We start from the raw sequence: 13,054 nt of genomic DNA on the forward strand, positions 1-13,054 counted from the left end.
CATTTAGAATGTTGCCATTTCTGTCAGTTGAGGAGAACTTGAAGATGGTCTTACCTCTGATGTTTCTGCATTTAATTTGCTTCAAAATGCCAGGATAATACACACGTCCCAGTTTTCTGTGTTGACCACTCAATAGAAAGAAAGAAAAGGCTGGGTTTGGGCAAATATCTGAGACTTAAGTGAAAGGAAAAACACACATCAACAACCTGATGATAATTGGGAACGTTTGCTTTCTATCTTCTATTTATTCCGATCTATTGTATTGCTTTTCTTCGTTTTACAAGTTAGAAGAGTTAGATGACGAACTTAATCACTAGTGGTCTTTAAGGGAGCCTACTCAACCAGTTGTTATCCCAGACTGCATTCCGGTGCATCTGTGTTTACTGACACTATAACCATGATACTGAAAAGCATAGCAGAAGGAGTTTTTTTTTAGCAGATAGAAGAACACAGCGATTCGAAGGCACAATGCACCTGCACTCTCCACTGAGTATGTTACCAGAAAAAACAAGCATTTGCAATGCAGTGGGTCTCGCATTTGCTTGAATTAGAGTTATTAGCGTTGTAAAATCATAACCGGACCTTTCTTGCCACATAGATTGCAAATGAAAAGTAAAACAGTTGACATAACGAACTGATTCACAGCGCCACGGCCACCATGAGCATCCGCGCAAAGGAGAGACACAAAAAGGAAAAATAGTTTGCTTGCACTCAAACTTATCGGCAAAAGTGCAATTAGCCATGTAACAAGGGTGATGGCGAAGGCGGTAACAAATCCTCCCCACGTAGGAACAAACGTAAACCGTTTACCAATGTCATCAAAGATTTTTGAAGGACAAGCTCACAAATGAGTGATAGTGATGGGCGTGAGGTGGGCGTTGTTAAAAGCCCAGATACATACCAACAGGTCGGAAAGCAGTGCTCTAATGGACGTGTATGGTATTGCTTCATAAGAGCCACTATAGCACTCATCCCTCTTAAATCCAAAGACAGTAAGTGCCCATCATCAGAACTTTCAAAACAATTAGCTAATCTATTCTGCGTAGGTCTTGGGCTGTTTAATATGATGAGTAGATACCATTCCATTATTTGCCAGAAATCTGACAGCTGTGCTTAAGTTCAGTTTTCTAAAGCAATCCTGATATCTTAAACCCAGCCTCCTACTCTTTGGTAATATGTGAAGTTGCCATTTTTAGTTCAGTGTACTCAAATAAGTACCATTAATGTAATTAAAAATAAATTCTACTCGTTTGTTCGAGGTTAAACACTTAAACAGCATACTGTTATATAGATTACTTTTGCAGACCCTCTTTCCACAGTGAACTAGGCATTGCTTTATGTTGTTGTCCATGTTTTAAAAATGTGATTATTAAGTGACAGCTTCTCCTCTATTTTCAAGGTTTGCTGTTACCATTACATTGACTGAATCTACATGTTTATGAATGATCTTTAAGATCTCGAAGTGCCAGTCAGTATGACCTTGTGTGCTTATGGTAAGGCAAGTCAATACTTTCAGGTGCAGAAGTTTCAGCTTCCGCTGGTGTTGATAAACATGTTGGTGTTAAATGCATGATGAATCGAGGCTTTCTACTTAGACGCCCTTTGTAGCGTTGGAATGGCATTAGACACTTTATCATTTAAACATGGGCATTCGATTGTTTCCACTAACATGTTTGTGAGCTGCAGGGATCAAACAGGCCTCTTGATAAATTCAATCAAGACTTGTAAACCTATGCCAGGAGTATATTTCAAGTGTTTGAGCATTTCCCCCATCATTCCCATGACGTCCTGTGACCTCTGAAACTAATCCTAGGTTTAAAGGCTTGAGCAAGAATTAAACATGTTTAAGCAGGTGTTTGCAATATTACTTGTTGAGAGTGCTACTGGGATTCATAAAATATTAAAAACGTTTATCTGCAAGGGAAGACCGTGATGTTTGCTGGAATACGGGGGGGGGAAAGTGATTGGATCACTGTTGCATTGGAGGTTATTCGTTTTTTTCCTGCTCACTAGCAACACATCTAATTATATCCTCTTTGCGGAGTGTTGATGGTATCGCCACCATCTCAGTTCCTTGGCTGTCATGTTCCAGTAGCTTCACACACTCATTGTGACATCTTGCTTATTGTCTTATCACTGAATAATTTTGAACTGAAAACATCGTAGTTTGATAAGGAATTTTCATCATAGTCATGAAAGCGATTCCGGTTTGTCCCTTTGCGAGAATGTTTTTTTCAGTTGGTAAAATAAAGATGCCATCTCCCGAGAAATGACAAGCAACACAAGACACTATTGATCCTCAACAACTCAAGGTACTCATATGAAATGATTTCAGTTTATTCAGTGGATCTGCAGCCTCCCCTTCAAACATGTATGGTGAAGTACTGACACGATGGCAAAAGTTAGTAAGGCAGGTCACTTTCGTTTATATTGTCTTAGTGCCTGCGTTGTAGTTAAGCAGGTCCTCCCTAAATGGAAATACAAATGCTTGGGAATCTGTGAAGCAATGAAGTAGTACTTTAATAAACGCACATTTCGACAGGTGCTCGTCTGAGTGACGTGTCGGTGTAATTATGACGTCCTGTAGGCGCACACCTTGTCTTCGCTGCTTACGCAGTTCTGTAAGCAACAGCATGCTCGTTCTCACTATCTGCTGTGCATGCAAGCATTCGACTCATCCGAGAAATGAATTATCCCAGGGATGCTGCTCTTTTGAGAAGGGGAATAACGTGGTGCTCAATAAAAAAAAAAAAAGAAGCTTGAAAGCCTTTTAATATCAGGACATAAATTTGTAATTAGTCATCATTTTTGATAAATGTATGCCTCCTCACTCCACGGCGTAACTTAATTAGTTTGCACGTAATCAGCAGCAGACGACCCTTAGCTCAAAAGCCAACTGTATTTGTCTTTTAAAGCATGAGTTCGCTCTCAAGTCGTAACATGAAGAAGATAAGGCAGATAATGACAGGATTGTTGACATTAAAGCCATTGTGAAATTCTCTTTAGAAACGCATGCTTCATTAAACCGCTATAAGTGCTATGAGGGGTTTGCGTTGTCGAATACAAATATGCTGGTCTGAAGTATGAAACAGAATGCACAAAGAACATATACTGTATTTCTTCTAATAGTCCTATTCAGTCAAAACGTCACATTGTGCGCAGCCACGTTGCTTTGGTTTCGTTTAGTGTGCTTAAAATTAATGCAAAAATGGGTGTGAAATGCAGAAAAGACTGGACTTTTTCACAGCTGTGAACTGGCTCGAAAGTCTTTGCTGTACAAGTCTTGGAGATTAAATTTACCACGTACCTTTTGTGTTCACTGTCAGAGGCATGAAATACTGTTAATACCTTCACTGATTGAAACTCTGATATTCAAGCAATTCCGTTAATGTTTGATGTACTTTTTAATATATGTTGAAAGTCAATAGTGTATGTCCCTGTGTAGAAATAAATGGCATGCAAACTTTAGAGACGGGAGTGGGTCTTACTGTACCGTTTTATCTGCAGTTTAAGCTGTATTATACCAATGATTTATGTTTGATGAATTTTCCCGAGGACACCTGTTTAATCCGTATACGCAGCTTCCATTATTGTCCTTGCATGGCATGCGTTTGCAAATCTTGGCAGACTTGTAGAGACGGAAAAAACAGGGAAGAAATACATTTACAGTTTGAAATGACAATTTCATTGTCATTTTCATTGTGAACACTTTTAGGTTCTATATTGGCTGTGATCTGTGTACTAACTGGTATCACGGAGACTGTGTTGGCATCACAGAAAAGGAAGCTAAGAAACTGGATGTGTACATCTGTAATGATTGTAAGCGGGCACAAGAGGGCAGCAATGAGGAATTGTACTGTATCTGCAGAACACCTTATGATGAGTCACAGTGAGTTCTGTTAAGAGCATCTTATTTAATGTATAGGTAGCATATTGCTCTGACGTCAGTTATTTAAGACGTTTTATTCTGCATATGTAATTACTGGTGTTTTATATATACATATACCTTTCATCTTTATTGTCTTCCATTTCCCATTCCACGTTTCGACCAAGCCGAAAGCATGTAGTTTGGTGTCATTGTACACAACCCATCTAGGGACGTTAATGAGTATCTCTGATATTTCTTAGGTCCTTGTTAAGCAATCAGTGATGCAGTCATTTATTGCCTTCGGAAAAGTGACAACGCTGGTCAGTAATGATTTTGGATAGATTTTCATAACTCAGCAGTAAAACTGCTCTTTTACAGTATAGATTACTGTTGAATACGAATTAGAAAACTATAGCAAAAATAGTATGTGGCCAATAAAACCATTAATTGCTCTGTTGCTGGCCATACATGTCTTTGTTGAAATCTTTAGATTGAATTCAAGCTATGCCCCTGACTACGTTGCCGTTTAGATGCCTTCTCTGGGGCAATCAGATACAATATGGATGTTTTGAAACACATCCTGTTGGAATAGCACCTTGTGACTAAAACAACCTCCCATCAGCAGCCTGATCAGGGAGGTCAAAAAATGCAAGTATGTGGATATCCATTTCCTGTGCACAATTGAAAACGTTGGAAGTGCTGTAACAAGAATCATGCACTAATGCTGACAGTGCTAGACCTGATCCTTTGAGGCTGGAGAAGTGCATTCGGATCAGTCTGTGCAAACAAACTACTATAAAAGCCTGTGGGACAAAGACAAATACAAAATTTCAAAACAACTGCATTATGTGAATCTACATATATTCAATTGATTGTATTATGTAAAACACTCGAGCCTTATTTTTATCACAAGAAATATAACATGCATTCAAACTTTAATTCAAACCAACTAAGGTTTTGACATAAATTGGTCAGCGTGGGTAAGTCTTAGCATTAAAAGATCATTGCCTGAAGCAAAGTATTTGCTGAGGTTTGCATGCATCATGATCAATGTATTACACACACCACTTCTCTGTTAATGCTTATTTTGATATTTTGTCATTGTTTAAACCATTGAGTGTTATGCAGAAATATTGCGGTTGGAAAAATAGTCGCTAACTTCACCACCATAAAGCAAATTATATCAGTTACTGCCACTAAGCATTTTAAGTTTGTGTTGTACATGTTGTATTTTGTATGTGAATAGTCAAATATTCATAATCCACCGCTACATTATAAAACCTAGTTTTGTTATTTTGCATGTCACATTGTGTGTGATTAACATTTCACATTTTGAACCCTACAGATTTTACATTGGTTGTGATAGATGTCAGAACTGGTATCATGGGCGCTGTGTAGGTATTTTGCAAAGTGAGGCAGATCAAATTGATGAATACGTCTGTCCACAGTGCCAGTCTACAGAGGATGCAATGACCATGTTCAGTCCACTCACTGAAAAGGATTATGAGGGACTCAAGAGAGTTCTCCGCTCTTTACAGGTGAAGAAAATTTGCTGATGGTTTTATTGTTACCCAGAGAACAGAAATTGTGTTGTATATATCTGGTGGTTTTATATTTATCTTCTTCTGTGTTAATACCTAAGCCATCCCTCAGTGAGACTAATGCTAATTTGTCCCTTGTATTGTTTCACCCAAACAAATGTCATATACAGTTCTTAAGAATTGCAGAAGTGCAGTATTTAACGGGTTATAAAAAAAGTGTCACCATTATATCCACTGGCTACAGGAAAAATAATAATTCATATTAGTTTTTTCCACTTCTGTGGTCAGTACTGATGTAGACAGTAAGAAAGTTTGGAAACACAAGTCTTATCAGTCAGTGGTGCATTGCCTAGATAGGTTTTGCAGAATGTGTGCTGTGTACAGTAGGCATGATTTCGTTGGTTGCAGCAATGCATTGGTATTTGTAGCTCAGCACAGATGCCAAATGATAGTGCCTGAGGTTAGAGTTGGAGTCACTGGAATGAACAGGTGGAAGCGTAAAGTAAAAATAATTTGAGAAGCATTGGCAGTGTGTGCAGAGATGTGAGCAACTCCACAGCCAGTGTGAAAGCACCAACATTGGAGAAAGCTGCAGAGATGACAAACATAAGTCAGAGTAATGAAGCACCAAAAACGCCATATGACATTGGTAGCTTTTTGAATAACTGTGTTTATGAACTGATGCTTTGTACTTTCTATAAGGGGCATTCAGCAGGGATTCAAACAATGACTACTTTTATTATATTGGTTCACATAAGCTTTTTTGAGATATCATGTTGCCTCCAATGTCATCCGGCTTCTGGTCCTGATTTTCTTGATGGTGCCAGATGTCTGTAACTGATCCACAGTGTACATAATGTCTTGTTATTGATGTGCCTTGATGAAGCCCAGAGTTGTAGGAGAGAGGAAGGCAAAGCTCATTAGGGCTTCATATGAGTTTGTCAAGACCTCTCTTTAGATCATGGGGTCAGGATGCACTGTCACTTTACAGAACCCTTTCTGTAAGGGGAGAACTCTTTTTCCAAGCACATGAAGCGAAGCGTAGGAAGGCCAAAGAGTCGTCACTATCTTCCTGTTCAGAGACTAGCCATACTTTGAAACTTGTACAGCAGATAAGTATTCCTCCTAAGTGAGCCTTCCACTAACAGCTGAAGGATTTCAGAAGGCCTCTGGTTCATTTCACCCCCTACTTGAGCCATGCCGGAAACTGTTTTTTTCTCTGGCTTCAGACGAGGCATCAGTGCCTGGCTCCTATCCTAACCAGGGGACGAAGTCTGTCTCTGCGTCAACTACACTGGGCTCTGAGTTGCAATGACTGTTGAGATTGACTAAGCCTACTTTGAAGACTACTAGTCAGAAGACTGTTTTGTACTTAAGGGAGTTTGAATCCTCAGAGCTCCCAAAGTTCAGGGAGCAATATTTTAATAGGAGGTAAGACCTATTTCTTATTTAGACCACTTGTGTTTTTTCTTAATACAACCTCGTAGGCTGAGGGTGGTTGTGGTGTTGAGGCTAACAATGTGAAAAGGGATTACACATATTTTTCAGTGCACCTCAGCCAAAGGTTGATGTTCCTTTGACTTTCAAGAAGGCGCAGTACTCTGCTGTGATACAAAAGGCTGTAGAAACAGTGGATGTCTCACTTCACATAGAGCAGCCAAAAATGTTTATATTAATGGAGATTTTGAACCAAAATCATTTGTTTCAGGCAGTGCTTCCGTTTAATGAAACATTTATGGATCAGTTGAAGGCTTAGTGGTAGCCTCAATCAGTGCCCACAGTAGCCAGCTCTATTCCATGAAAATATAAGCTGTGGATACTTCTTTTCTGTTTTCTCACTGGAAACTGGATAACATGGTAGTGTAGGTCTCTGATTCCATGACTAAACAGAGAGCTTTCCCAGCGATTCCTTCTGATAGGGCATCTAAGCACCTGGACACTCTGGGCAAGAAGATCTTTGTTTCTGGTGGATACTTATGACTGCAAATTCCTCACATTAGAATATCTCCCAGACACCAGTTTGGATGGAGAGAGGTTTTTTTTTTTTTTCAGTTATCCTCTAAATCGTTAAGTGGTATTGTGTGGCTCCATGCTTGCGCCATACAGACCCGTAAGTGACAGAGCAAAGCTGCATTTATGCGCCACCCTTGTACATTCCATTCTATGCCTTCCGTTGTGGATCTGGACCTTGCTCCTGATATTGTCGGTTTTTCATTGACTCCATGCCAAAGTCTGATCCCAAACCAAAGTCTGCTTGAGCTGTAACTGTGTTGCACTTTGAGATTACAGAAATGCCACCTGTTTTCATGCACTCATTTTGTCTGTGCTTCTGTCGCATTGTAGCTATAAGCAGAGGTTCCATTATCTCTTTGGTTCAGACTGTAGTTCTGTACCTGAGGAGAGTACACCCCAAGATATTATTGATGATGGTGAGGAAGATGCCTTGCTTTCCCCCTCATTACACAGATGATGGCTCATACCCTGACTTACAAAATGCCAGTGGGCTGGATATTTCTCCTTCCGGGCCACCGATAGAAGACCGTGCCTCATTTGCATTGGTGGTTAGGTAAGTGTCTGAGGTACTAGAATTACTGCTGCCGTCCACCGAGACTAAAACAAATATTTTGATGAAAAATCTGCAGCCTGGCCGGCAACATATGAGGCTTCCATATAATGATGCCCTAGCAGATACTGTGATGACTACCTGGTCGAAACCAGGATCTTATCTGCTTGTTACCCTGCAGATGGTGGTTATCCATACTTATCTTTAAGCACCCAACAGCAGAGAGTCTTGTTATACAGGCCTCAACAAGTAACCTGAACCCTAACTCCTTTTCAACCATCAATCCAGATAGAAAATCTAAAAAAATTAATGGTTTTGGCAAACATATGTTTTCCTGCCCCGGCTTGTCCAATCAGTAAATGCATTCTGTTTGTTGGGCTGATATACACACACCCCCTTTGGGACATGGCCTTTGAAATCTTGCCATCAATCCTGGAAGATCTTAGGGCTTCCCTGACTTAGACAATACATGACGGGCAACACACAGCAAAATATATTAGCCATGCTAGTAGGGGTATACAGACTACATTGGCAAGATGTTCAGTACTAGTGTTGTTCATTGTAACTGTTCTTGATGAGGGCCACAAAAAATATCCGACGACGTGCAGGATTCGCTAATGAAAATGTCCTTTATAGGGGCTGTCTTCTTCAGAGAGAAGGCGGATTCTGCTTTGAAACACTTTAAAGACAGCAGAGTTACAGATCGATCTTAAGAGCTGTTGAGCCCTTCCAAATATTTTCCACTACCAATTCAGGAAATGTATAGACTATTCCAGTGGTCAGATAAATTGGCAAAGAAAGCCTTCCTGGCTATTGATGCAGAGTCCTTTTGTGCTTCACACTCCGCTCCTGCTGGCAATGCCTGGACCAGCAATGATACTGGTATTTCCCCTTCCACAGCATCCAACAACCTGCTTGCAGTAGTACCCCGGCATGCGAGGTGGTGGCCTTGTTTGGCTCTGCATCGGTGTCTCAGTGCGGGAAGTGCTGTGAGAGTGGTGCCTATATATAGGTGCCATCCCAGCTCGCTGATGTTGGTTCTTTTCTTTCTGCGCCAATCAGCGCAGTGGCATCCTTTCATGTAGGCCAAAATATCACTTTGCATACCTTCTATTGTCTCCTTCACCATTCTAAAGAAGAGGAGAGACTCAACTGTCTGGGCCTAAAAAAGAGAGTTGTCATTCTACCTTAATCGTACCAAAGAGTTCTGGCTGGACGACCAACTCTTCGTTGGGCATGTTGTGTCTCAAAAGGGGAAGGCCATGCAGAAACAGACTATCTCACAGTGCCCAGTGCTCTGCATAAAAATCTGCTGCACATTGTCTAAAAAGCAACCCCTTGAGGGCTTGCATACTCATTCCACCAGAGCCAAGGCTGCAACCACCACATTAGCTTGTGGAGTCTGTCCTGGACATCTGCCAGGCAGCAACGTGGGCATCTCTGCCCACGTTTACTAAGCGCTCCTGCCTGAACAGCCATGTCTGTTGATACAGACATTTTGACCTAAGATCTATTTCGCAGACCCACTTCTGGGGAGGTATTGCTTGTCTATCTATTCTAAGGTAAGGAATCTGCAGTCTTTATCAAATGAACAAGTTTCCTACCCTTAATAATGATTTATCTGGTGGAGACTATATAGCTGCAGATTCCTTTCCGAACCTCCCCTTTGCTCCACTGAACAAGCTGATTAAAATGTAATGGTCACTATTCTAAGGGCCCTAGACATGCACACAAGTCTGCCAGAGTATCTAGTGGCTCTGCACTTCTGGCATGGTAACTCGCAAAAAGAAAGTTAAGTTCCGGCACAGGGGTGATGCCTATAGAAGTACTGCACACGTCACTTCTGGATTGGGCAAAGCCAATGTGGCGCCGAATGATACCACCTGTTGGCGTGCAGTGGTACTGCTTGAAAATGTCTTAATCCAGTCTAATTCCTGGGGAATATTCTAAAATAAGGAATCTGTGCCTAGATAGTCTCTACCAGAAAAGGCGTTAGCCCCTTAATGACACAGTCTTGCTTAAGGAGTGTCTGTTATCTTCTATCTCATATCAGAGAGCAGGGTGGGTAGCATCCTGAAGTTCAGAAGAGCAGCCCATGAGCTGAGTGAACCTAATGGCCCACTGCTGACTACAGAAAGGGGAGACCGGGGGATTCTGAGGACCCAGACTCCTGCAAAGAGTAGAGGAGCCGGCAGGGCCTGCAGCTGAGGAAGGCAACAGTGTAGGAAAGTGCCACTGTTGGCATGATTACCCCCCACTTTTTGCCTAGTGCTGATGCCAACTTTAATTGAAAGTGTTCTGGGACCCTGCTAACCAGGCCCATCACCAGTGTTCTTTCCCTAAAACTGTACCTTTGCTTCCACAATTGGCACAGCCCTGGCACACAGTTAAGTCCCTTGTAAAAGGTACCCACGGTACCAAGGGCCCTGCGGCCAGGAAAGGTTTCTAAGGGTTGCAACATATATGATGCCACCGTAGGTGGCCCCTCATTCACCACATGCACACTGCCTGGCAGCTTGAGTGTGCTGATGGGAAGAAAAAGGCAAACCACTGGCTCTGGCATAGGTAAGTTACTCCTCTAGCAGGCCTTCCAGCCCTAAGGCAGGGTGCACTATACCACTGGTGAGGGCATAGCAGTAGAACCAATATGCCCCTACAGTGTTGTAAGTGCAGTGTAGCCATATTGACTACATGGTCTGGGAGTTTATCATTACAAACTCCACAGCACCATCATGACTTCACTGAATACTGGGAAGTTTGGTATCAAACTTCTCAGCACAATAAACCCACACTGATACCAGTGTGGGATTTATTAAAACATGCACACAGAGGGCATCTTAGAGATGTCCCCTGTTTGTTAGCCCAACTGCTAGTGTAGGACTGACCGGTCTGTGCAAGCCTGCTGCTTTCAGATGAGTTTCTGACCACATGGGATGAGTGCTTTTGTGCACTCTTTGGTAAGAAACAAAGCCTGTCCTGGGTGGTGGTGCTTCATACCTCCCCCAGCAGGAACTTTGACACCTGGCGGTGAGCCTCAAAAGATCAAGCCTCGGATTACAGTGCCCCAGAGCACTCCAGCTAGTGGAGATGCCCACACCCTGGACAAAGCCCCGCTTTTGGCAGCAAGTCCGGCAGGAAAATTAGGGAAAACAGGGAGGAGTGATCACCCCAGCCAGGATCACCCCTAAGATGTCCAGAGCTGTGGTGACCCCCTCCCTGCAGAATCCTCCACTTTGGTTTGGAGGACAGGGACCAATAAGGATAGGAATGTGCCCCCCTCCTCAAAGGGAGTGGGCACAAGTAGGGTGTAGCCACCCTCCGGGACGGTAGCCATTGGCTACTGCCCTTTGGCCCCTAACACACCCCTAAATCTAGGATTTAAGGGCCTCCCTGATCCCAGCTCACCAGATTCCTGGCGACCTACAAAGAGAAGGACTGCTTAGCTGAAAACCCTAGCAGAGAAGAAGGAAGACAACTGCTTTGGCCCCAGCCCTACTGGCCTGTCTCCTACTTCAAAGAACCTGCAAGAAAACCAGTGACGCTTCCACTTGGCCCAGCGACCTCTGCCAACCCCAGAGGACTGCCCTGCACCCAAAAGGGCCAAAGACTCCAAAGGACAGCGGCTTTGTCCAAAAGAAACTTTCAACCAAGAACTCCCACCTCACTCCGGATGCGTGAGTCCTGACCCCTGTGCACCCATGGCCCATGCGGTCCACACAACAAGAAAGGGTCACCAGGCGATCCGGACGAAGATAACCAGCGCCTGAAGAACCACTGCACCTGCAGCCCCCAGTCCTTGGAGAAATCAAACACCCAGTGCAGCATCGAACAGCAGATGGCCCTCTTCCCTGTCGGACCAGTGATGTGCCCGAGACACCCCCTCAGGCCCTGCCTACAGCCTCTGAGTGACCCCTCACTATTTTGGCACAGAAAAAGTTCCATACCAACAAACATTTGGAACTGAAAACATCACAAAATATTTTCAGTGACTGTACAGTCTATAACAACCCCTACATCAGAAGTGAAACCAATTTTAGATGTTATGGATGCTAGGCAGCGCTGACTTCAAATTTAACAAGGAACAGGGCGGATTGTAACATCACCTCCACCACCTTTAAAGAGTAAATTAACTTTTCAAGAGAGTCTTGATTCCTCTACTCCTCCAAAGAAGACTACCAAAGAAAATACTTCTTTTCATACTCATACATAGCCATGTTTACCTTCTTCCCCACAACATACTACTCCACCAACATCTCCCCCTCATTCAGGATTCACACCACCTAGTTCACCACCTGGTGGGTCTCAAAATATAAGGGATACATTAGACGAACAGGGATGAGTACAATCCGGATCCTATTACACCAAATGATCCAGATCTTTACCCAGCTAGATCTTCACCATCTGACGATTTCACATCATAGCAACACGTTGTATCTAGAGCAGCAACATTTCATAATGTGCACTTGTACAGTGAACCGATAGAGGAAGATATTTTTATTTGACACACTTGGTGCAACACATAAAGAAATTCAATTCTTTCCAATACTTCCAGGAATGCTCAGACACACAGAAGAACTATTCAAAGAGCCTGTTAGACCAAGGATTATCACTTCAAGAGTTGATATAAAGTGCAAGGCTGTAGCCACTGATCCTTTATATATAAAAACACAAATTCCTCCAGACTCTATTGTTGCATCCACTGCACATAAAAGGGCTAATATCCAGTCGACAGGAGACGCACCTCCTCCTGATAAGGAAAGTAAAAAAATTAGATGCGGCACGGAAAAGAGTGGCAGCTCAAGCAGCCAATCACTGGTGAATTGCTAATGCTCAAGCTTTTCTATCCAGATGTGACAGAGCTCACTGGAATGATATGGAGTAACTTTTACAATACCTATCGGAAGAACATTGTAAAAGAGGGGTAGAAATTGTAAATGATAGACAAACAACTTCCAATAACTCCATTAGCTGTGCGCTTGATGCTGCTGAGGCAGCCACACGCAGTATTAACACAAGTGTCATCATAAGGCATCATGCCTGGCTCAGATGTTAAGGGTTTAAGTAGGAGGTATAGCAGGCAGT

At 42.6% G+C, this 13,054-nt stretch overlaps 1 protein-coding gene across 6 annotated transcripts in view; it reads left to right on the forward strand.

Annotated features, from left to right (window-relative positions):
* The window catches only part of BPTF (bromodomain PHD finger transcription factor), a 1,198,927-nt gene that overhangs the window by 1,094,984 nt on the left and 90,889 nt on the right, over window positions 1-13,054 (forward strand). For 4 of the 6 annotated variants that reach the window (XM_069199907.1, XM_069199908.1, XM_069199910.1 and 1 more), the window contains 2 exons: window positions 3,716-3,889; window positions 5,214-5,406. In XM_069199907.1, the coding sequence (XP_069056008.1) occupies window positions 3,716-3,889; window positions 5,214-5,406 (367 nt within the window). The remainder of the gene's footprint in view (window positions 1-3,715; window positions 3,890-5,213; window positions 5,407-13,054) is intronic. The other 2 variants (XM_069199911.1, XM_069199912.1) reach the window with 1 other exon arrangement.

Source organism: Pleurodeles waltl, chromosome 7, assembly GCF_031143425.1.
Source record: "Pleurodeles waltl isolate 20211129_DDA chromosome 7, aPleWal1.hap1.20221129, whole genome shotgun sequence".
Classification (NCBI taxonomy): domain Eukaryota; kingdom Metazoa; phylum Chordata; class Amphibia; order Caudata; family Salamandridae; genus Pleurodeles; species Pleurodeles waltl.